Below are 25783 nucleotides of genomic sequence, written 5' to 3'. Positions count from 1 at the left end.
TCTTTGTCTTAAAATACATATTTTAACCAGGAGTGAAGCTTTATACTAAAAGGATATGTGTATTAAATAAAAAATTAGATGCACCTGTATCCCTAATGGGTAGGCTACATTATGTTGTTGCAGCAGTACAAGGTTACAAATAAATTCAGGTAGGAGACATACACTAAAATGAGATAAAAATTAAAATGGTAAAGGTAAAGTGATAGTGGTTTGTAATTTACATGATACAAAATAAATGTGAGTCAAATAGTATTTTAAGGATAAAATAACTTGAGCCCATGTTGAAGAAAATGTTGACAAAGACAAGTTTGTTAAAAATTAACAACAACATTCCTCTTTGTTTGAAACTTTATTCGTTCTTCATTTACCAATCAATAGTGCATTCCCGGGCTAGCAGTTCAGTAAAACCAGTGATGGAGTTGATGTTTGGATGTTGAATGGAAAAAGGCCCAAAGGCAGTCAAAGCCTTGACGCGCTTCCCTTTCCCCTCCACGGCCACAGAAACAAACAGGAGATCTGTGGCTGTGAGGAGCCGCTCTGCGCTCTGACACAAGTTCCTCAAAGTTCTCTGCTGTTCGTCTTACTGCGGAGACACAGTAGAGTCGAGGTCAAAGGTCATCCAAACAGGAGGGTCAAAGGACGCTCATACTTGGAGCCGGTTCTGGATCCCCTGACGAAAATGGACGTCAACAGAAAGACCAACAAATACATAAACAGTCACAAAGCAGCTCTGTGGAGGAGCTTCAGTTAAATTATCTTTCTCTATATCTTGCTTTTATTTTCTGTTGATAAAGTATTTCAATAAAGTAAAGCTCTTCACAACCATAAAACTTTACATTTTTGTTATTTTTTTTGTACATTTGTATCATATAATTCACAAAAACGACTCTGACATTTGACAAACATTTACCTCAAATGACATCAAAGCAAAAATAACACAGCCAGTAGTTTGACTTTTTTTGTTGTTGTGCTTTTTGTTGTTTGTTTCAAAGCTACACCGATGCAGAGATCTCTATTTGCACAAGTTATGCTCACAATAACAACCTCGAAAGTCACTCTACCATTAATCAAGAACCTGTGTAATGTGCAGCTAGTTGTCCCTAGGCGGTCGTAAAACACATTGAGCGAGAATGACTTGGCACAACTAGACAAAAACAAGATGGCGGACTAGTGCCATGGAGAGAGGACCATGGGAGGAGACCGATCCCCGAGGGGCCCGAGGGTGAGGAGACTCAGCCCAGGCAGCCATGGAGACCGAGCCTGTGGGCGCCATTACTCTCTGTTGTTTTGATCTATTTCCTCTGATACCAGAGCCTCAACCCCAGAGGTGAGAGATCAGATGTTTTTGACTCATCATTACACCTTATTTTCTTTCACCTTTAATTTATGATGTTGTGTTGATTTGGTTTCCCTGATAAATCGGTAACATTGATTGCATTTCATTCAAATCAAACAGTGGGATAACTTGAAGGAGTAGTTCAACAGTTTGGTAAATATGTTTAATCACTTTACTTCAGACTTATTACAGATTACATAAACAATATTCAACATGTTAATGAGAGAGCTTTAGAGGTGCTGGCAGGTGGATTTTGTAACTTTGTTTGATGTTACCACCTGTTTTTCAGTCTTTGTGCTAAGCTAAGCTAACCTGCTGGCTGCTGCAGCATCATTATTATAACATTTACCAATATGTCAAACTTTTCCTTTAAGAAAACGTTACACTAACATTAAGACTAGGAAAACACTATTAGCTATTTATATATTGATACAAATCGATGTCATATCATGTTCAGCATATGGCTTACACAATTCAGTAGACAGCCCTGGTCTTTCTGTTCGAGTCTCTTACTTTCAGTTGGGGGAAAACGTAATGCTGCTCCAAAAAGTGAATGATGACTTTCTTATTCTCACAGGACCGAATCTCAGCTGTGAATCATCTGTCTAGTGTTGGTCCCTACATGTACAGTATGCCATTACTTTGAGAGTCCAATTGTACTTTATTTGGACTCAGAGCAGTAATGGTTGTTATAATAGAAGATTAACACATGCAATTAGTGTATGAGATGGCAATCAAATATTTCAAGTATCAGGTTTCCATACTTTTAGCCAAATTATGTGTAATAATAAATCTCCCAGCTCTGATCCTCTAATGTTGTGTCTCTGCTGCAGCTGCTCTACTCCCCCCCCCCCCCCCACTGAGCCCCTCTGTATCATGTCGGTCCCCTCAGCGCATGCCGCCATCTCTCCAGAGACCCATTGACACACTTCTGTCCCTATTTACCTCCTAGCAGGTCACTGAAAAATGGGTAAAGGAAATCTTTCTTTGATTTCATCTCCCACATCTTTTTTGGATACGCAGTGGAATAACGTCTTATCTGTCACCTTGGCAGAATGTGACCCTGTTCATTAAAGTCCTCTTTCTTTCCTCACGTTTATTTGATCTATATTCCACTGCTGTGATCACAGTCTGTCACCACCTTCTGTGTTCATCAGGGACATAATGGATAACATGGAGGTATGAGAGAACAGTGTGGCAGCATGCCATGACAGAAAGCAATAGAGCAGATATGATCCCCATCCCATACATCTGAAGTAACTCTCTGGAGCCGCACGTACATGCAGGAGGTGGGCCCGCACAAGAGGAAACTGGGTTTCATGACATCAGAGAGAAGGGAAATCCAGGTCATGCTTTCATAAATCCTCAATCCAACCTTCTGCAGAACAGCGCAGGCAGATTTAAGCTTGTTGTAAATCTATCATAAAAGCAATATTTGCATTATCAATAATTTGGCTTTCCAAGTCACAAGAGAAGCAAACTATCTATGTATATTTTGACAGCTAGCCATAGATATCAACAACCATATCATCAGTGGTGTTTTTAGTGCTGTGTGTTAACTGTCCTTACAGCACAGAAGCTTTGTCAACACACTAAAGAGGAAGAAATCTCAAACGGCACACTCTTGTTGAAGTGCACTAAAGATGAGTGCTCCTAGATGGTGGTCTTGCCTGTCGGGACAGATGTGTGTGTAATTGTTTCCCCTGCACTAACGCTGCCCAGAGTCTCCTCCGTGAGTTATCGATGTCTGGGAAGCTTCAGCATTAGTGATAAAAGGTTGGACCTCCGATTAGACTTTTGAAGTGTTTCTCACTGTGAAACTTTAAAGTGGATTTCCATCTAGCCAACAGCGGTCGCTGGAACTATGATCCCATTGGCTATTTTCCGTTGTGACATCGTTAACAGGAGAACGAGGGTGGCGGGGAAGATGGGAAGGGAGGGAGGGGGGGGGAGCTTCGACAGTCCTAACAACGACCCACGACCAAGGAGGGGCTTTGGACACAAGACTCAAAACACACCAGTTTAGCGAAACACTGAGACACAGATTCAATTCTACTGAGTTTGATGAACACCAAAAGCAAAATAAACATTTCAAACACTTGATTTAGCCCTTGAATCGAAAAAGAAAACGGCCCATAAAGTGAGATACATGGCATCCAGGAAAGCAAAGAGAGCCAGTAGAGCGATAGATTAAGCAGAGAGGCAGGCGTTTTCTCTACTTGATGAAAGATTTCCCGAGCTAGTCTGTCCCACCGTCTGCGTTAAGGGGCCCCAGGGAGCCCTGTTGGGGGACGATGTACAATCAAATTGGGGTAAGGTCTTGATATGTGTCACACACCCCTCACTATCCCCTGCTCATGTTCACACACACTCATGCTCTCCTCCCGGTGTGGTCGAGCGTCACAATCCCCATATTCTCCTCAAGAGTTTGAAATAAGACAAAGAGAGAGAAAAAGAGAGCGGAAACTAAATGCATCTTATGTCTTTAAAACATTAACTAAATCACGCAAATGTCAATTATTAATATCTATGTTTTGAAGCTCATTTTTCGTATGAGTAAAATACAGCATTTTTTCTTTTGTTTTTATGTTTGATCGACTGTCTGCGTCTACGGAGAGGAGCCACAGCACCTGAGGGAGAAAAAGGGGGAGAAGAAGAGGGGAGAGAAGGAGGTCGGGTTGCAGACAGAGCTTGATATGTCTCCCGTTTGTATCCATTGCTGGCGGGTGTTTGGGTCCGTCTCTTCTCGCCTGTGGGCTGTGCTGCTGCCAGGAGTCGATCGAGGACAGAGGGAGGGTCGCCGCGGGGTCAAAGGTCGATGGGGTCAGGAGGTCGAAAGGTCGAGGGTTAGCCCTGGGTCTCTTTGCAGCTCTCTCGCTCTCGCTGACTGCACTTGCTCATCTTCATCTCTGTGAGCTGGATGTACCGCAGCACGTTGGTGTCTGAGACGGGGAGAGGAAGTGTAATGGATGAGAGGCACATCATTGATTCAATCATTGTAATGTCATTAGTTAAAGGGCTGGAGTTACATTATGCTCCTTTAATGTCAGAGATTACAAGTTGTTTTAACAGAGCTACCATTTGGCCATGGTTGCCATGAAGTGTCATTTGTTTTTAACCACCAATCACCAACAGCACAACTGGGATAAACTACTACTCCCATGAATCTCCGCAGCTGCCATGCAGTCAAAACACACACACACACACACACACACACACACACACACACACACACACACACACACACACACACACACACACACACACACACACACACACACACACACACACACACACACACACACACACACACACACACACACACACACACACACACACACACACACACACACACACACACACACACACACACACACACACACACACACACACACACACACACACACACACACACACACACACACACACACACATCACATAAGCACAGGTAAGACACAGATGCATAACACACGATTATACAAGGACTTGAAACCCTACACCACTGCATTCTGGATTCCCTGTAACTTAGAAAGGTAATATTAAGGACATGTAGACATGTATCTATCTACACCTGCATCCAGGGAGGAGGTGGAGTGCTGCTGGGGGAGAGGATGATCTGGGTCACGTGTGATTATGAGTGTGAAGTATAGGAGGAAGGAATACCAATGAGCCTGCTTGTTAAATGAACTAACGTATTAGAGAGTTATCAACACACCATGAGTTAAAATATTATACATATTTATACTCTAATGTAAAAGTTGAGCAGTTAACATGTCTTTATATTGGTTGATCTAAGAGGCCAAGCATGTTACATTTTAAACAAAGTTTGCATTATGCATGTTATAAAGCAATATGGCTGCTTATCATATTTCCTATATACAGTTCTTCCTAACATTAAGCTCATGAACTACATCCACTCAACTATAATTCAATGTACCTACTTATCATCTTAGACTCGCAGCAATACTTATATTTGTATCCATGTCTCTTGTTATGCGAGTGTAACTGAATGCACAGGCTCACCTGAGGGTTCGCGGTTCTTGGCGTCACGCAGGTAGCGCAGGGCACACTCGTAGTCACCCAGGTGATAGAAGGCGATGCCGGCTCGGTACATGGCCTTGAAGTGATCCCTCTGGTGGCTCAGCACCTTCAGGCAGTACTCCTTCACCCGCTCGTAGTTCACCAGCTCTGATTGCAACAGACACGCTGCAGAAAAGAAAGAAAAGGGTGGGAACAAGTAAGTCATTTACTTAAAAATGTATTGTAATAATCACTCATTTAAAACAGTTGCTCGAGTCTCATTTAGGGAAGTTTAGTACGTCCCATGAGTGTAAAACAAAGATGGGATCATTTGCTGACATTTCATTCTGTGCCTTTTAATAGGGACACAGTGAAATGTAGCCTCCACAGTTCTTCCTCAGGATGGCAGTGAGCCGACTATAAATAAATTAACATTAAACGTCTCGCGGCGAAGAGACGACACAAAAAAAGTCGTGCAAGCAGTTAGAGCCCCGGGCAGGACAGTAATGACTCTACATGCGGCTGCTCAGCCTGACATGCAGAATACTAGAATAGGACATTATCATCGTAAGGACCAAATCTTGAGGATATTCAAGTCTTATTCTCCTGACTGAGCAGATGTGTTGTGAGCAGCGAGGACAGCAGGAGGGACGAGGAGCTGAAGGGCAGATGCAGAGATCAAGTGAGCGACAGTTACCGCAGAGGACCTTTGGGAGGAGATGTGAGCAGTGAAGTACAGATCAGAGGGCAGGAGATCTAAAACTGAAGCCACTGGCACTTTGCTATCTTAAAAACGAACAAAAAAGCAATGTAAAATACTTGTGTTTCATGGCATGGATGTGTGTTGCAGCAGCAACTCTCTTCAGCGCTGCTAAAATCAGCTTAGACCAGAATAACTTCATTAGCAACGACACACACACACGCTGCTTTTAGTCCACTAAAGCTGATGGCTCAGATACCACTTTCCCTCTGGTGATCACAAGCACTTGAGGTTTATGTCTCCATCCTACTTTCCATCCAGTGCCTTGATCTATTTGATGATACATCACAAATACATTTCCTTTTTCTCTCCTTGTACCCCCCCCCCCCCCGAGTGTGCCGCACGCAGACAGCTCTGTGAATAACACGAGTCAGGATCTATTAGCCGGGAGGCAGGGTGAGTCAGAACTCAGGAGTGAGAGGGGGGGAGGCAAGGACGAAGGGCATGGGAAGAGGAAGATGAGGTTTATATGTGGGAGACTATAGGGCGAGAGGTGAGACCTGAGGGAGACTACAGGGTGAGGGGGGAGTGTGTTAAAAGCAGTTTGTGGTCCTCTACCTGTCATCTCCCCCTGAGCCTCAGAGACATATTGTCCAGGGTCCGCCCGACGACAACTCAAGTGCAACACACTAAATAATTCACCATGGACATCAGGGGATGGACCAATTCCATAACAATCAATGTGTTTTGGTATTTACGTTAAAGTGACATGTCTATTCGATTCCTGCGGCATATCGTGTGTGTGTGTGTGTGTGTGTGTGTCTGTCTGTCTGTGTGTGTTGGGTCACTGCCTCAAGTCTCACAGCTGTGGACATGAACTCTGCTCCGTCATATGCAGTTAACATGGGGGGGGATGGGCTTTAGAGTCGCCATTTAAAAGATACTCTGCTTGATTATTATTTCTAATTATAATTACTCTAAATATTCTCACGAGATCCCTGCTGGTTAACACAAAATAAAAATGGAAAGATGTAATGAAATTCATGAGGTATAACCTCACAGCTGACATTTTGACCTCTCAAACCCCAGGTACTGACGGGTAGCAAAACTAACATCAATGTGTCATAATGTATTTGTTCATTTATTTTGTGTTAATAATCTCAATCTATAAAATAAAGAAATCTGTTGTAGTGTACTGCAGTGGATTAGAAGTGATAGTAGTATAACATAGAAATACTCCAGTACCTCAAAGTTATACCTTTAGTAAAACCTCCATTACACATATAATACACATATTCTCTCTAAAAATTAGATCTTTACTACGAGGTTTGGCTCTTGCAGTCTAATAAACGGTTTTATTTTGTTGTTTCCTCCTGTCAACCCTTGCAGTTTCTTGTATGAAAGTTGTTAAATACAGTATTTAAGTACATTAATACCATCTTTATTAGAAGGAAGTACACACCCTGTCTGGTGAAAAGAAGAGTAAAAGCCTAACAATCTTTTAATTCTCAGTTAAGCTCATGAGCAGAAAGGAGGATCTGTTCCCCGTCTTCAGTGCTCATATACAGTAAGTCCGCTCAGACGCCCTCCTCTCCTGCACACCTCTCGACAGAGTCCACTCCTCTATTTGTTTTTACAACCGTGTGACTCCGACATGACTCCTCCCGTCCCTCCTCACACCCATCACCGCCCTGCAGTAGAGAGCGGCTTTCAGAGGATTCGGTTACACTCCATAATGGCCGACGCAGTTAAAGAGTTCACTGGCACTCACACACACACACACACACACACACACACACACACACACACACACACACACACACACACACACACACACACACACACACACACACACACACACACACACACACACACACACACACACACACACACACACACACACACACACACACACACACCCACACACACACACACACACACACACACACACACACACACACACACACACACACACACACACACACACACACACACACACACACACACAGAAGCAGTGTGCACTATGGCTGGCCGGCCACACCCTGCTGGCCCATTAGGCAGATGGATGGCATGCCAGAGGAAATGTAGAGTGTGGTGAGATGCATTAAGGGTGTGATGATGACAGGCCCAACGGAGCAGGCAGGGACACAGAAAGACAGCAGAACGACATCACCGGAGCCAAGGTGTCTCAGTCAATGAGAGACAGAGCCATGTGAGTCTGAGGGCTTTCTGTTTGTGTCCAGTTTTTATTTTAAATGTTTAACGGCAGTGCAGGACTACCTCAAAGGGTTTCAATATAAATCAGAAAGGATGTTAGATGATTACGACACAAGGCTTAACAAAAAAAAGTATGTATTGTAGATCTCCACAAGGTGTGTCTCCCTCTTCTCATCCATGACAAACAGAAGTTAAATCTCACCCATCCCTACGATTCTACAGTCAAGGTGGAGTTTAAGATAAGAATAACAGGGATTTATTGATCTCATTTCATGCCTTACATTAGCAGATAATAACATATCACTGATATAAAATGAGACCAACAGTTTCAATAGATTTCAGTTTTTGAGCCACAAAAAAAGGCCAAACTGTTTTGCGATATACTAGATAAGGCTTGTTTATAACTTGGCGTTAAACGAAAAGGCCTTTTTGTTTATGAGTCAGGATACATCTCTGAATGAGAGCTTGGGAATCAGTGCAATACCAACAGGTCCTGGAACATACACTCAAAAATGAGCAAAACAAATATTTCTCAAAATTCTCTTTCTCCAGCTTCTTAAATGTGAGAATATTTCCATCGTATGTGCTGGCAAACTGAATATCTTTACGTTTTGAATGGGTTGTTTGAAAAAGTAATTAGAAAATGCCACCTTGGGATGTGGAAAATAATTATGTTCTGTCCGTTAAGTGAACAATAATCAGTGACAGACCTCATCAAGAGCCAAAGAGAACGCCCCTAACCAGGAGATACGGCCCATCACATCCATACAAATCAAATGTTAAGATCCTGAAACCATGACCTTAAACTCTGACGTCTAAATGAACGGAAGGCTATCCCTCTTCATCAACAGAATAGCAGATATGCTTGCTAGTTGTTGCTTTAATTAAAAATGCAGCATTCAACAACTTTTTACGAGTAGGCTACATGTGAGACAAGAAACGAAGAATAATGAGGTGTGACCGCAGACAGGAAAACAGTGGTGCAGACAAGATGGATTTGGCTTAATGAGGAACTTGATGTGAAGACAGGGAGAGAAAAATGAGCTGCGACACTGGCTTTGTGTGTGCACATTTATTGTCAGCGTCATGACGATCACTTTCTGAGGTACCTGTCTCACAGCCAGATTTGGGGAGGTAAAAATAGATGAAACACGGGAAATTGGAAATCAATGAAACTATGAAACCGAGAACAAAGCCAACAGGTGCAGAACAGCATTCAATGTGAGTTTGTGAATGTGCTTTTCTGTTGTGTTCAGTCCAATGAGAGGTGAGGTGAGTGGGAGTGGTTCACACATGCTCAGGAACCCCGGTGTTCGCCTCAGGCATCATGTCGGAAAAAACTGAGCCTACATAGAGACGTTTTTAGACGATGTTCCAAAGCCTGCGAGGTATAAAAGAGAAAGATAGAGAAAGAGAGGCGGGAAGCCAAAATAAGACAAGAGAGACAGAGATAGAGACAGCACAGACACATCTAAATCAGAATCAGAAGATCTTTACGGTCATTATATCCGTGGACAAGGAAATATTGCACAGCCGAGGGACATAAGAGAACTTCTGAAGTAGGCTACAGAGGATAAGAGAAGTGAAGGAAGCAAGGCACAAAATGTGACAGTTAATAATTATAATCGTCACAGATGGTGTTGTTGTAGTTGGATTTGGTGCACACCAGAAATGTGGTACACACCAGAAATCCCTGAATGTTTTAAAGGTTTTAAAATGACTGGAAAAAACTCAACCGCCCAAAATGCATTGCGGTTCTTCAGATTGTCCAATGACAGACTGTGCGGTGGACGAATTAAAAGAGTAACCATTGGATTAAGCCTGAGCCACAAAATGATATATATCGTCAAAGCCATATAAAGATGTCTAATACATGGTTTCTATCGCAAGCTAAAGCGTTAACCAAACTGCAATATTTCTTTCATTAGACGACCCTTGACACTTTAATAACTCGTCTTTGATCAAATTAGACAATACTTTGAAGTATTTAACTCCTACAGGAATATCCATTATCTCATATGGACTTTTTATTTCTTGACTTGACAATATAGTAATAAACATCCTAACACAGTTATAAAATATCGTGAAAGAAGTATTCAGATATTTGCAAGCCCTTTTGTATTCATAAAGATGCTGAGAGACATTAAAGGGAACAGTTCAGATGAAAAGTGGGAGCTCAAATATAAAAGTGGAAAACACTAAAAGTTTATTAGGTTTAATATGCCTTGAAATACGCTGGAAAATATTCAATTGAAATGAAGAGGTAATGTCGTGATGTAATTAAAGATCAGTGATCCTATGTAAAATGCCTTTGACCCTTCCTCCTTCTCTTGCTCGACATCCCCTCCCCTTCCCTCTGGACCTGTGTTCCCCTCCTCTCCATCACACCAGGCGCAACACCACGACTCGGCTAATTAAAGCCACTCGAGGCCCCGCTGATTAGTCTGCTGTCGATCACCTTGTAATTAGTTCTGCACTCTCACTCTCACTCTCACACACAACCCTCATCCTTCACTCCTCCATTGGTTCCCGCAGTGTCACTGTGCACCACTGTCCTCACCTTACACCATCTCCTTTACAAATGCCCTGCAAAATATCTATTTACAGACAAATTGACCGTGCAAAGTGATCATCATGAAATCCTCTCACACTTTCAATCGCTGAGCAGAATCCGATCCAACATGCTGAGGTCACATGTCTCCTCTCGGACAGTCTCTGTCTCTATGAATAGCTCCACCCAAAGCCTTTTGTGAACGTCTATCTCTGAGAGGGACAGGCTAGCTCTCAGCTCGCTTTATGAAAAGGGCTCGTCAGCACTGGGATGACACAGCATTTCCTCCACCTTCAACATGATCCTCATTTGATTTCAGAGCTGTTGTAAGGATTGTTTTTCATCATCTAATGCTGTTAAAAGGAAGCTCACATAATACAGCAGCTAAGTGTTTGTATTATATTTTATATCACTCAAATAAGGAATATAAAATAGGCCATTTCCCAAAGCGGAAATTCACATGGATGCTGAGATTTATCATTTCGCAGAGAGGAAATCTTGTCATCAAATACCATTTGACTTAAAACAAGTGGTGCAGATGATCTCTCTGATTATGTGACACTGTAGCGGAAGACTAACGCAGCTCCATATGGTGACAAAAAACCCTCGTAATTACACTCCTATTGCTCTTGTTTGACTGTGTGCGTCTCACAGGCCTCCACAGGCTCCTCTGGAGGAGTGGGGGAGTGCCGGGACCAGCATTCAACATGAGTCAGAGCTACGATTAATGAGCATGAGTAATATGAGGAGTACAGACTGAACATGTTTTGCGTGAGTGGGGTAAACTTAATGGTAAATGTGAATGGATAATGGGGGATCAGTCTAGTTCATATATACATATATACATATACGCCGGGATCCTGAGTCGAGGCTAATCCTGTTGCTGTGGTCCTGTGTCCTGGATCCTCTATCCTGAGCACTGGATCTGAGTCCTGGACTTCGAGTCGTGGCTGATCCAGTCTCTGCGGTCCTGCCTGACTCTCATCATACTACTTCCCTGATGGCTCCCACAGGATTGTTGACATCCTTGTGGATTCATCTTCTTATTATATTGTAGTTTCATTTATCAACAAGTCATTCCAAATATGTAACACAGAGGTGGCTCTTTCAGGCTCTAGGCTTTGTCTGGACCCCCCACCTGTCATGTTGATCCCCTAATGACACTGACACCGTTGTCATGCTTGTAAACTGCTGGTACATCAAACAAATGGGCAGGGATTACCCACAGTGCAACACTAATCCTGGGTGGTGTTAGAAATTAAAATCAATGTTGATATGGCGTAATTTGAATTAAATACACTATTTAATTTAAATCAGTTTTATTCTGAAAAACCTGAAGTTCACTAACTATTAACTTAATACTTTTATTCTGAAAATGCTTCACTTCCGGTTAGCATTAGCATGTGGCGAAATGCTGCATTTTCAAACCATGAATCAACGGTGAAATGACATGTGATGTTTTACACTGAGCACACTTGGTTTAGCACTCATTTATTGCCGCTGAATAACGTTTATTAGGGAATGTTTAAATAACCACAGACACCAGAATGATGTAGAACAACGCAGGAATTGCATTGGACCCGCCCCCGACGACGCCGGCCAATAGGAGAAGACCTCAGATGACAACAGGAAGAGCAAGCCAAGGATTGACCTCTTCTACCTGCTGACCTGGACTGACCTGTCAGATGAGGAGAGCTCCTCCACTCGCACATTTCATTTTGTACACCACCGCATCTTTTGTGTAATTAAATGCTGTTAACTTTTATAAGCTTCCCGTGACTCTTTTCAGTCTCTCCTGCCTTCAGGGTTCTAGAATTCACTAACAGTGGGAAGTGAAGTAAAGTGGGCAGATTATTCTGATAGATCTCACAGGCAGTAGCAATATAAGTGGGGATGCTACCCCCTCTCTGAATCTCCTATAGAACAGAGCAGGCTGGTCTCACTACTGACATGTGGGTGCCTTTATACCAATGTACATGGCACCCTTTAGCATCTGTAGGAACCTCAAAGAATCCAATGTAAACCCATCTGTTTTTTTACCAAGCGCTGGCATCAAATGGGTCAGACAAGCAAAGGACTTTCATTCCCATGCAATGATGCTCCTATGTCACGGGGTGAAATGTAATGTAACGCTACGTCACTGAGTCACAAGCCTTTACTTCTTTAGCTAATTTATAACATATATATATATATATATATATATATAGATATTGTATTTCGAAACCAAGCTGGGGATTTGTTGCATTAACCTCACTCCAAGGTTATGATACTCAACGCATCGTCACGTGTTACAACGTAGGCAACACGCTACCGTTCTGTGTCAAGAGACCACGCAAAGGGCTTATCTAAAATGGCGGCCGTTAGTTTTATACGATAGTCTTACTGACTTATTGCTCCTTTATCTGACTGTAAATCACACAGTATGTTGAGTGTTTCCATGACTGGGAGATGAAACCATATTTCAGTTTCACCTTTACCGCACATCGTTATCCTCAAACCCAAACTTAGGCTCCTCCACCTTCCACCGTACTTCATCAAACACCCTCCGACATTGTTCTGCGCTCCTGAAATAGTCGCTGACTCAGGATTAACGGTCATCTACTTAAATATTTATACAAGTGAGGAAGCTGTCTTCTCTATGACTCCACCAAAGATGAAACCATTTATTGCTCTGCATCGCACATCTCCATTTCCGAGCAGTTTCTTCTGGTCTGTGCTGTAACCCTACAGAGCTCATTGAGGCCTCAAAAGGAAATGAAGAGCAGTTTATGTAGCCATAATTTTTTAATTAACTCATTAAAACCGGTACATTTATTTTATTTCCTTAAATGTCCAAGGGTCAAAGAAGGATCTGGTACTGTCTTTAGTACTTTAACTCTCATAAGTAAAATCAGGCATTCAAACAGTAGATAAGTGCAGTTAATAAAGAATAAGCAAGACTTTTATTGAGGTTACACTTGTAGTTGAACTCCCGGGCAGAGACATCATTCTGTTAGCCGGGCCATTATCTGATATTCTGTGGACATTAAGCAGAGTCTGGTCTTGCTCAGCAGACCTTTGGCTACTGTCAAACAGTGACACACTCTGCACACACACTCTAATAATGTACAGTCAGATTAAGGCCTTCCTTGCTAAAATTGACACACTTTATTTTTGTCAGGTTTGTTCAGATAATCTATGTACAGTAGTTAGCGACTATCCACAAAGAAACAATTTAGCTGCTGAGAGGGCTAATGAAGGGAGGTCTGTCCGACATGGTTCATGGATCCATACAAAGAAGCCGTACTGCAAGGTTGAGTAAAAATCCATTTATTGTAAGTTACGTTGCGTACGATGTTGCAATATCATGCGATGCGTTGCAATATAAATCAATGCAAAGCAATATATTTGCAGAACAGAAATGAAGGCTCCTTGAACTGTTCCTCTATTTGTAAAAAACAAAACAAATGATCAGCAGGTTCGGGGAATTCCGGGAAAATTCCGGGAATTTTCAAAGATGGAAACTTTCCATGGGAATTTATGGGAATAAACTGGGAATTTTCAAAATTGAAGGTTGGCTCTTCATAGGGAACTTAAATATAGTTGGGGAAAGTATATTTTAGCATAATCTTGACTAAAACAAACAGATGCCATTCAAGTACACTTGAATATCCATGCCATAGCACATTGCTTAGTGCATGGCTATTGAGACCACACAAAGGTCGCAACAGGCATCGCAACAGGCTCACAAATGTGAGAGTGGAAAAACTGGTTGGCATTCGGGCAAACCTGAGGCTCTCTGAGCCGACACAGAGCCATCCTCAACAAGGCTGGACACTGAAGAGGAAGAGGAAGACTCAGAGTTGGATGTTGATGAGGCCCAGGAAGAGCCCGTTGACTGAAAGGGTTTAGCAAAAAGCAGAGGATTGCTTGAAGGAAGATGTGCATGTTTAATGGGACTTTCTGGAGGGAGAAGGGCTCTTTTCATTTAACATTTTGAATGGGACTTAGTGGGGATTTTTGGATGGGGGGTGCATTTTTGTTCATTTTTTAATGAGTGGGGTGGGGGGGATGAGTAACATTTAACTCAACATTCCTGTTTTCCTTCTTCAATGAAACAAATAATTATTCAATAAAATAATTAAAACTTGTTCTGTTCTACTTAACAAACATTTAAAAAAAATTAAATTAAAAATCTGTTGAAATGTCATGTTTTTTGTTTAATTTTGCATCGAATATTTCCAAAATTCCCCAGCTGAACTTCCCATGGAAACTTTCCGGAAATGTACCGGAAATGTTTCGCCCCTTTGCAACCCTAGGTGCACCTGATATAAACACACCTCCACACAGCACACACACTATTACATACAGTGACACAGTGATGATAACCCAACTCATTTGATGCCCCTACAACAGTAGCTGTGAGAAACATGCTCTCTGCATTATGCTGGCTTTAAAATAGATGAGGGAGTCTTTAGAAAGGCCAACAGAGAGAGCTGCCAAATGGTTTGGCTTTCAATCGCATCGAGTCAGCCTTAATCTGGGAGGTAGTTCAAGCTTTTTCAGTAACTGGAGTAACGACTAAAGCATGGGCTTCCGTAATTACCAAAAAAGATACAGCCACGTGTTGGCAGCCTGTTCTCTTCCAATATGGATCAGTCCCTACTCCAACATTTGCACTTCGAGCAGACACGGAGCAACATAAAGATTCCTTCGCAGTGATATTTGTGTCCACCTGATGAGTCTAAGCCCTAAATCTCTTTCATTCTAATCCTGAAGGAATCACCTGGAACCTTAGCGGCTAAATGCTTCACTTTGTTTGACAGCTATTTAACAACTGTGTCTGTCAGAAAGGTACAATGACATTGTTTGAGATGTTTGTGCAGAAACAGTTGCCTGCTGAGGTCGTCAGGTTGCTAATGAGTGTGGTAGTAGGCAACTCAAACAATATGTGAATTTGTATCTGCTTGTTTCTTCTTCTTTTTTTACATATCACCCAAAAAGTTTTGGCTAAAGTAGGAAAGTGCATGTCTCCATAAAATCAAATGTGTGTAAGTTAAACAACACTGAAGAGACAAAATGGCAGACGGACACAGATTTGTGAGAAGCGACGAGGAGACGTTTCTCAAATAAATACATAAACCAAAATAGTTTCAACTAATTAAAAAGGATATCCGCACTAGCTGTTTATATGTGCACAACTCCAAATATGTCAATAATAACAGTGATGGGAAACATGCTTTTATTGCATTTTATATTAAAATGTTCTGTATCATTCAGATAGTAACCGACAGATGCTTTAAAGCCCCTCATATCTGCAGGCTTGAGAGATAAGCAGTCACATCTATTATTAGTATACAGATTGCTTATAGCAGCTTTAGCTTCACATTGATCTCCATATTTGTTTTTTTATTTGACAGCACTGGTGTGGAAGTGCTGGTTACTTGCTCCACTGAGGATCACTGTCAGCGAGGGATAAGAAAGATGTGCACAACCTTTACATGTCACTGCCGTCACAAACAGCATGTAACAAGGACGAGTTTTCAATGTCAACCCCCGCAGAGCATGTTTGGGAAGTAGGCAGAGCTCAGATAGAGACCAACATGGGCTTTGTATCAGCATGGAGCTCTGCGGGTAATCATAAACAGCCAATTGGTTTACTCCGCACTGTCCGCCGGAGCACAGGGTGTTAGATATGCTTAAATAGCTTCAGCCAATTCTCATTACTGAAGGCTTACAGAGAATGAATATTCTGCATTTTTTTTTTTTTCTCTCTCTCTCTCTCTCTCTGAGGGTGTCAGAACAGGGCATCTTTTTCAGTTTCCTCTCAGCTGATGCCATGACTTTCAACTGCGCACAAAAAAAAAAAGCTTTGACAGACACTTTCAATGTATTCATTTCTTCACACAACTGTCAGTCCACATCAGAACATGATTACAGTCCGAAAATCGAAATCACACGCATACATATTAAACTCAAACTCTCTTTTCTTCCTGACAGATGACTGGGTCTTATTTACTCTTGTGACAGGAGTCATCAGGGCCTGCCAGGGCTCTGATATATATCAGCTTGGCCTGAATTGGATTTCTCAGCTTCCTCCTCACAATAGAATAATAAATAAAAATGCAGCTCTAAAAACTCTCCCTAAGAGGTCATAGAGGCGAGCATTTTTCTCCTCTCTTTCACTACTTGTGGCTCTCCTATAAAATCGTACCCCCCTCAGCGGTCATATAATCCCATCATATTTAAGAGTTCTGTCCAGTACACTCGCTCCCTCCCCCATTTCAGCCTCTTCATCTTTTCTACTGACTCACCCCTGCTCCCATGCTCCAAATCCTTTTTCTCTCAGCTGCGATGAGTTTTTTAGAGATGGCACAGGCAGAGTACAGTGTGAGTGTTACAGTAGAGGGAGTGCCAGTCGTACTCCTGACAGCAAAGCTACACCATCTGCAGCCCTGGCACATGGAGGCTCTGGCCACCTCTCCAATGGCAGACGTACATGCACAGAGGGAAGAAAAAACACCAACCAAACCTCACCCCCATCCCCCTTCTCACCCTCGCATTACATTTATTCCCCTCAGATTTACTCACCATCCTCCTACAAGCACAGTGCGGTTCATCTCACACAGCCTTGCTTTCCCCTCATCTGCCCCTCCATCTCACGTCCATCCTCCCCATCATCTCTTTTCGTCTTCCTTCGTCTCTGCCCCTCTATCTCACATCCATCCTCCCCATCATCTCTTTTCGTCTTCCTTCATCTCTGCCCCTCTATCTCACGTTCATCCTCCCCATCATCTCTTTTCGTCTTCCTTCATCTCTGCCCCTCTATCTCACGTTCATCCTCCCCATCATCTCTTTTCGTCTTCCTTCATCTCTGCCCCTCCATCTCACGTTCTCCTCCCCATCATCTCTTTCGTCTTCCTTCATCTCTGCCCCTCTATCTCATGTCCGTCCTCCCCATCATCTCTTATCGTCCTTCCTTCATCTCCGTGGCCCCCTTCTATCATCACGGTCATCACTCCACCATCATCTCCTTTTCGTCTTCCTTCATCTCTGCCCATCTATCTCACGTCCATCCTCCCCATCATCTCTTTTCGTCTTCCTTCATCTCTGCCCCTCTATCTCACGTACCATCCTCCCCATCATCTCTTTTCGTCTTCCTTCATCTCTGCCCTCTATCTCACGTCCATCCTCCCATCATCTCTTTTCGTCTTCCTTCATCTCTGCCCTCTATCTCACGTCCATCCTCCCCATCATCTCTTTTCGTCTTCCTTCATCTCTGCCCCTCCATCTCACGTCCATCCTCCCCATCATCTCTTTTCGTCTTCCTTCATCTCTGCCCCTCTATCTCACGTCCATCCTCCCCATCATCTCTTTTCGTCTTCCTTCATCTCTGCCCCTCTATCTCACATCCATCCTCCCCATCATCTCTTTTCGTCTTCCTTCATCTCTGCCCCTCCATCTCACGTCCATCCTCCCCATCATCTCTTTTCGTCTTCCTTCGTCTCAGTCCATCTCATCTCGTCCCCTGGTGCCGGAGCTGGCAGGAGATGAAAGGGAGGAGCTTTGCGTTGTTACACACAGCGGATATTATTTTAATAACAGCAGGACTGTGCTTAGAGCCTGTGATGTGGTGCGTTTTCAAGTGAGAAAGTGCAGCGAAAGCACTGCGGCTGTGTGTGTCTTTGATTGATGACGAACGCTGTGTTTTAGTTCTGGTCCAGCAAGGAACAGATGTTGATGCCCATAAACAGACTCATTCAATCTGTAATGTTGGGCCTGTAATTGCATGTCATGGTTCGGAGGTTCACTGGCGGCCCGAAGCTCTGAACACAGGACACATGATGGGAAACACCTTCACAGCCGGTATGTACATGTGATCTGTATCTGAATATGTGCCCTAATAATGATCCATGTGTCTTTGCATTACTCATGGTATTAAAATAGTTTGCCCTTATGTCGATTGTGAAAAATGTGATTGGATTTCAATAAACAAAGCATTTAGGTGTCATGAAAGGGGCATCCAAGCTGCAGGCAAGTTAGCGTTAATGCTATTCTCTGTAGCAGTTGCCCGGCTTCTTTATGCTGTAGCTAGGCATCCATTACACTTTGGATGTTTGTCTGAACACGCTATAACGATGTACACATTGCATTTATGCCTGACTGAGATTCGATAAAATTGCTTGCCTGACGCAAACTTATTCTATATTACTTACTGTTTGTGTTTTTATACAACACTGAAAATGGCATGCCAAAGTCAAATGTGCACACATTGATATGAAGACGGATACATCCCCCCCCCCCCCCTGTATTTACTCTAGGCCACAGTATAGGATACTTTAGGATCAGAAGCGCGCATGCAGCGCATCCTGTTACACTGCCGGCACAGCCCTGCTCAGCTTTCTCTGTCAACATAGCATGCAACTAGGAATTGGTTCAGATGATTATATTTACAAAGACTGATTGAATATTGACATAAAAATGGCGGCTACATTTCCCTGATTAAAATGATTGTGTTCATAACCATTAGAACCTGCTCACTTGGTCGGAAACAGGAAATGATAACTTCACGTAGAGTTTACTTTAGATAAAGCAGCATAAGCTCCAGGTTGTAAACTCCAACTGCACAGTGGGTCTCCACAAACACTGATGGGAAGAGTTTTAATATTAAATGGTATTCATAACCCCTCTGCAAATGTTAGGTATAGCGATTTCTCTGGGTAAATACAAGCAACGTTTTCTTAGTATCAAATGTATGCTTATTTCACTACAGAATATTTGTTTTTGTTTTGATTTGTTGACTAATTTAAAAGAAATGTGATGAGTGGGTGGAAATTGCTGGATCATCATTATGGCGAGCAGCGTGGCTGGGAGCTGCCGTAGTTGAACAAAAGGTAGCTGGTGTTACAAATCAAACAATTTCACTCATCCCCCCCCCTGCTGCGTCTCTTCTGAGGCTGAGACTTATGACTCATCCGCAGATCGGGCCAGTCAGGAGGAACAAAGGGAGTCAGAGAGAGATCAGAGCGAGGAGGAGTTAATGAAAACTCTCACGACTCGATCACACCATCCAGCTTGTCGGTTTATTCTGTGTACACTTTCTAATCTAAAGGGATATAAACTTATTACAGCCTCTAAACTGATATAAAGTCTGTCTGCTGCTGTTTAAGTAAAGAGACAAGCTGTGAAAGTGATTCTTCATGATCGAAAAGAGCAAACGAACTGCGCGTGCCTCCCAGTGTGTTTGCAGTGGGAGGATGGCTGGCTCAGAGTCTGCCTCTGGCCAACATGTTGCACCACTGTGATCGGCGACAGACACAGTAGGAGGTGATGGTGTAACCCATTGAGATGCAGCCCTACAGGGACACACAGACTCGATATGTCTCCTTAACAAGGCCAGCAAATAGGACATTCGTCACCCGTCCTCTTTCTGTTTTGACAGAATCGGCTAAGACTTATTCATCTGTTTTTCTTCTCTACATTCAATCCATTATAAAGTGTTACAAACTCACATTATCTCTCTACTTTTTCTATCAAAATCCACTCATTCATTCCTCTGCTATTTCCTATTTCTAAAAACATCTTCAGGCTCTCTCTGATTTCCTCTAAGATTGCTTTATGTAGACTGTTCCCACCTGAGCTAGTGGGTGAATCGTTCAGTAGATGGGTTACAGTTAGTCTAAGGAGACGCTTGTAATGGCTTGTTTTGTCCGTTCATTCAGTTCAGGGAAAGAAGTACATCTCCACAATGAGATGCTACCACCAAGAACATTTTTATTTTTTGGATCAAACGATTTCTTATGTGGTCATGAACTTTCTTTTATCTTATGGACATGAAATCTAATAGATGTTGATTAAATGTATTTATATGTAAAGCACTATAAAGTTTGCACACAATTGCAAACTCATGTAAAGTACAAGTAGCACAACAAAAGAAAGAAGCTTGCCCTTATCACAACAATGTCAAGAAGATAAGAACACACACACACACACACACACACACACACACACACACACACACACACACACACACACACACACACACACACACACACACACACACACACACACACACACACACACACACACACACACACACACACACACACACACACACACACACACACACACACACACACACACACACGTTATTGGTGCTGCTGCTTGTTGTTCTCCTTTTATCCGTTAGAACCAAAGACAGTCGACCAATCAGAGAGCAGCTCCTCACTCATAACCAGGGCGACCACAGCCTGAACTCTGGGTAACCAGGTGGAGCCGCATAACAACACCTGCAGCAGGATTACAGTAATGAGTCACTGCTTAATTTGAGACAGAGCCGGAGTTACTGAAATTATTGTTATTCTGTTCCTAGAAACACATGAACCTTCATCAAAGAACTGCCTTTGTTTTACTCATAAAGGGGCATCATCGATGCTGAGACTTACCATGAATATGAGATGTATAACATCCCCCTGAGGAAAGTCATATTTGAAATGTAAATGCGCAAATATATTCCGAGTTGGGTGGGAGAACATTATCTGGAAGTAAAAACATTATAAAATATTCACCACATCTATCCCAGCGAGTCAAATGTTTAGTTTAACCGTTTTTAAAGAAGAATTCAACATGCTCTCAAGTTATACGTGGGCTTTCAAGAGAAGAAGAATGAGTATTTTAATTCTCGAGCTGAATTAGATGAACCTACCATGAATCATTCCGACATGGGCGCTGTGAACCAAGACATCTTAAATGATGAGAGTTATGGAAAGATGACGATCGTATTGATTCAGCCTCATGCGGAGTATTCCAATTTCAGATGAATTATTCTTTAAAAAGGGAGGCTCTGCTGTTTTATGTTTCACTTATTGGCAAGAAATGTCATTTTAAGACCAAAAACAACAAACAATCCTCATAGCCACTAGCTAAATACTTGATCCTATTCCTCTGCACCACAGAACTTCCTTGCTGTTCACAAAACATTGGAACGCATCAATGAGCCATGCAGTTACAGTTTGCGACATGTGGAGGCACTCCCACCGTCCTGCTGCTGGAAATACGCACCAGAGCACCAAATGTGCATTCATCCACAGCTTAGAATCTTCCCCAATAAGCGCACTATTTTCTCTTTTATGGAATGTTTGAGTCCCCGGCTCTTTTGGGAAATGACCTTGCCTGTTTAGAAAACTGAAATGAATGGTTTGTGAGCAGGTTTCAGCAAATATCTCAATCCTCAGTAGAAACCATTTGGCTGTAGTGTGAGACAGATAGAGGAGGGGAAGTGGGAAAGTACAGAAAAGATAGAGTTTAGGGTTAATGATGTGGCACACTGTGGAACCGACATCTTCAGTCATTTAAACGGCCATGTTTATCAGCCGGAATGTGAAATCAAATATTCTATTAACCTATCACATAACATCTTAAATCAGAATAAACACTATTATTGTAGTAAACAGCCACGGTGACAAGGCAGGGTTGAAGTGAGGTCTCTTGTGTGTGAGTGTGTGTGAGAGAGTGTGTAATACACACACTGCTGTTTGAAGCAGTGAGGGGAGGGGATGAGATTAGTACAACAACAGGGAAAAGGCCCGGCGATGGTTGCCATGGCAAATATGGTTCCCTGTCGCGTGCTAGCAGTCCCTTCCTCCTCCTCTCTGTGACTCCGCGCTCCACTATTCCTCTCTTATATCGCTCTAAATTACAATGATTAAGGGGATTTATTGGCTTTACGTTTTAAGAACAAAGCATAGAAATACAATTTGTCCAAAATAATTGGACAGGGTCTGCATAACAATGTGATCATTACCACATTAGGATTGATTTTATATACATAGCAACCGATTTCCTTGTAAACTACCACCATGCCTTTGAATTGCTTTTCCTGCCTCTAAATCTCCGCTTTCCTTCCTTATTTTACCGTCCCTCTCATTCCCTCCCCCACTCTCTTCTTCACGCTACAGTTGGCCGCCCTGCAGGCTCCTGACAGGGCCCTGAACGCTGCGCAGAACAAGGCGACCTTCAATGCATCACGACAGTTTGACAGGGCAGCACCTGGACACAAGCTACCAGACACTACATCACACTTGCCTGCGTCATGACCCAAAATAATATTCATATGTCTTTTAAGTATTGTGATATAAACTCCACCATCATGTAGCTCCTGGATGCCCACATCCATCTGGATATGCTGCACTTTGCATACGGAGCACATATATTGACGCAGGTATTACCAATTTGGAGAAAATACATACAGAATCGGAAAGATGGAAACAATGGAAACAATTAGTAAATTATAGAAAATACAACATTTATCATGACCAGGTGATGAGATCTGAACATTAAGGTATGATTATTATTGTTGTATCCATTATGTGTAAGCTATGTCTTGTAAATGAATATCAATTTGTTTTTATTTCTTGATTTGTCGATTGTTATGTATTATGTTATGTATCTACGTGTTTATTTTGCTATGTATGCTTTGTAATAAAATAATTTCTTAAAATGCACATAAATAACAAATAATTACCAATTTCACAGCAAAGCTACAGGCAATATATTCATATGTACACGTTTTTATATGTTACAGTAACTATATTGTGAGTGCTTCTCCGAGTGAAAGCTGACACACACTTAATGAATAGCTTACTACAAAACCATAAGGCCTGTCTTCCCATATACTTCCCATACCAAGCAATCTACAAAATGCAGTAAACAAACAGTTATTGCAACACACACCTCCACAGACAGTATGCCTACACTACAGCATGTCTGCAGACCATAGCTTTCATGTAGCAAAGCCAATGATCTGCCAACTGTTAGCATGACGTCAATTAAGGAGCATTTAACCAACATAGCATGACTGCACACACAAAACAACATTGGGCTACAATGTCACCCAATATCAATCACAACAGCCAACGCAATATTGACCAACCTTGTGCTTTCATCAGCCAGGTGCTTGACAAACAAAAGCTATAAGACACGCCCTCCTTTGCATGGTTTTCTCCCGACATTACACATTCAAAATAAAAGCCTCAGAGCCTTCACACTGATGTACTGCTGTGCTTGTGATGAATCAAGGACATCATAGACACTGAAAAAGAACATTAATTGCAACTCTTTTATGATGAATGTTTTTGTAGCACCTATAGGCTAATAACAGCTGCATTTTCAGTGAGCAGTGATGAGTTAATCTTTTGTGCTCCTCAGTTAACCCTGCAGTAGACACAGCCTTACATCACCCTGTGGATGGGTGAGGGGATTTCTTCTCACCTCAGAGACTCTTGTGAAATGTCAATGTTACATCACAACAGCTGGTGAACTTACCAATACATAATGAAAACATACATGTATTATAACACAAGGCGTGTTGGCCCTGTGGGTTTATTTGGTCTTTAAAAAAACTCTTTTTACTACAATTAAAATATTACATTTTGATGAGGTGGCCTATTGTGTAAAAGGCATGAATGTGCTGTATAAAGAAACAGCACACACATCATTTAAAGGGCTGTTTAAGAGCCTGAAATGTGTTCATTTAGTGTGATACTATAGGCTAAATAATGCACTTATCTTGTCAGATATTATACACAAATTAAATCTGTTTTATCACGCCAGGACACAGTAGGATTTATTGCTGAATTCATTGTTATTTCACCTGCGTCTGCACAAATCCTGCAGAAATAACCTGGCTGTGTGGCCCCAGTGAACCGGAACGAACAAAGGTGTCAGAGGCTATAGAGGTCTGGATGTTTTTGTAGGAAGTGTACCGGTGCTGCTCACCTGTCAGGTTGTCGTAGCACTCGATCTCGGTAGTCTGCACGGCTCTCCGCTGATCCTCGGTCAGCTTGCCGGTGGCTTGGTTCAGCAGGTTGACCTCGGAGCCCGTGGTCCCGTCCACCAAATGCACCCCTTTGAGCTGCAGCAGCGCCCGGTGGTACTTGCCGATCGCTTCCCGGAATTTCTTCTCCTTGTAGCAGCGGTGACCCTCTGCCTTGAAGTCGATGGCTTTCTGGATCTTCGCCTCCATGTCCATTTCAGCGGCTCGACACCCGTCTGCTCCGGCAGCCGCGGCCAGGCTCCGGCCACCGGTTTCCGGGTAGCTTTTAAGGCTTTTTATCTGGTGCTGCTTGGCTTCCATCTCTCTCAGTGAGAGTGCCGGGAGCGGGCCATGGTGCTTGGACACTAAGGTGTGTTTTATTGGGGAAGACCCGAGCAGCGTGCTGTGCATAAAGGATGCAGGACGGAGAGGCAGAGACGCGGCTGAGCAGGAGAGAATTCGTGCCTCAAAAACAGCGTCAAATACCGCGGTGTTAGTGTGTGTTTAAAGAATTTAAGCTAAAATAAATGTCGAAAATATTTAAGCTTATATTTCGTTGAATGAGGCTGAAACAGCTAGCAGAAACAAACTCAATGTTCCTATCCGTCGCTACCTGATTCCTCGTTTTGGTCGTCTCGCGGAGGGATGCTCGAGTGAATATCTGTAGCACGCGCAGCTTCAGCACCACAAACAGCGCACGCACGACAACCCCAACCGCACAGCATTGTGGGAGAAAAAAAGAGAAGTCGTGAGGCGTTGCTGGTTGCTGCAGTCCAGATTTTATGGTGAAAACCGAAGACAGAAATGTGCTGTTATGAAAGATTATTTGTCAAAACAACAATGCACTTAGGTAAACATAGTAAAAATAAGCGTAGGAATTAAAACATAATACTTTGTATGTAAACTACATCTTATTTACATAGTATTGGACCATTTTTTTCTTTTTAAAGGATGGGTCCTATTGACAACATTCACATTTACAGTAATCCCATAATTAGGCTACTATATTTAAATTAATAACTAATAGCCTTAGCGGATTGCACATTACGTCACTCCCATTGTTTGTAGCAGGCCAGTCTTCTTTATCAAAAACAAAAAACAGGCTGATTCAGCGTTAACCTAAATTACATCCCGTCAATAAACATTCCATTATGGCCATACCGATTT

The 25783-nt window shown here is 42.5% G+C and overlaps 1 protein-coding gene across 1 annotated transcript; it reads right to left on the bottom strand.

Moving 5' to 3' along the window:
- Positions 1-336: 336 nt before the first annotated feature.
- Positions 337-25317, bottom strand: ttc9b (tetratricopeptide repeat domain 9B). The gene is made up of 3 exons (XM_034096712.2): positions 24580-25317; positions 5360-5542; positions 337-4278 (listed from the first exon to the last, which is right to left on the bottom strand). Exons 1-3 carry the CDS (start codon positions 25025-25027, stop codon positions 4184-4186), a joined length of 726 nt encoding a protein of 241 aa, XP_033952603.1. The 5' UTR covers positions 25028-25317; the 3' UTR covers positions 337-4183.
- Between the last annotated feature and the right edge of the window lie 466 nt (positions 25318-25783).

Source organism: Pseudochaenichthys georgianus, chromosome 13, assembly GCF_902827115.2.
Source record: "Pseudochaenichthys georgianus chromosome 13, fPseGeo1.2, whole genome shotgun sequence".
Taxonomy (NCBI): Eukaryota; Metazoa; Chordata; class Actinopteri; order Perciformes; family Channichthyidae; genus Pseudochaenichthys; species Pseudochaenichthys georgianus.
Note: the sequence above shows the minus strand (reverse complement) of the source record. Positions and strands in the feature narration are given on the sequence as shown.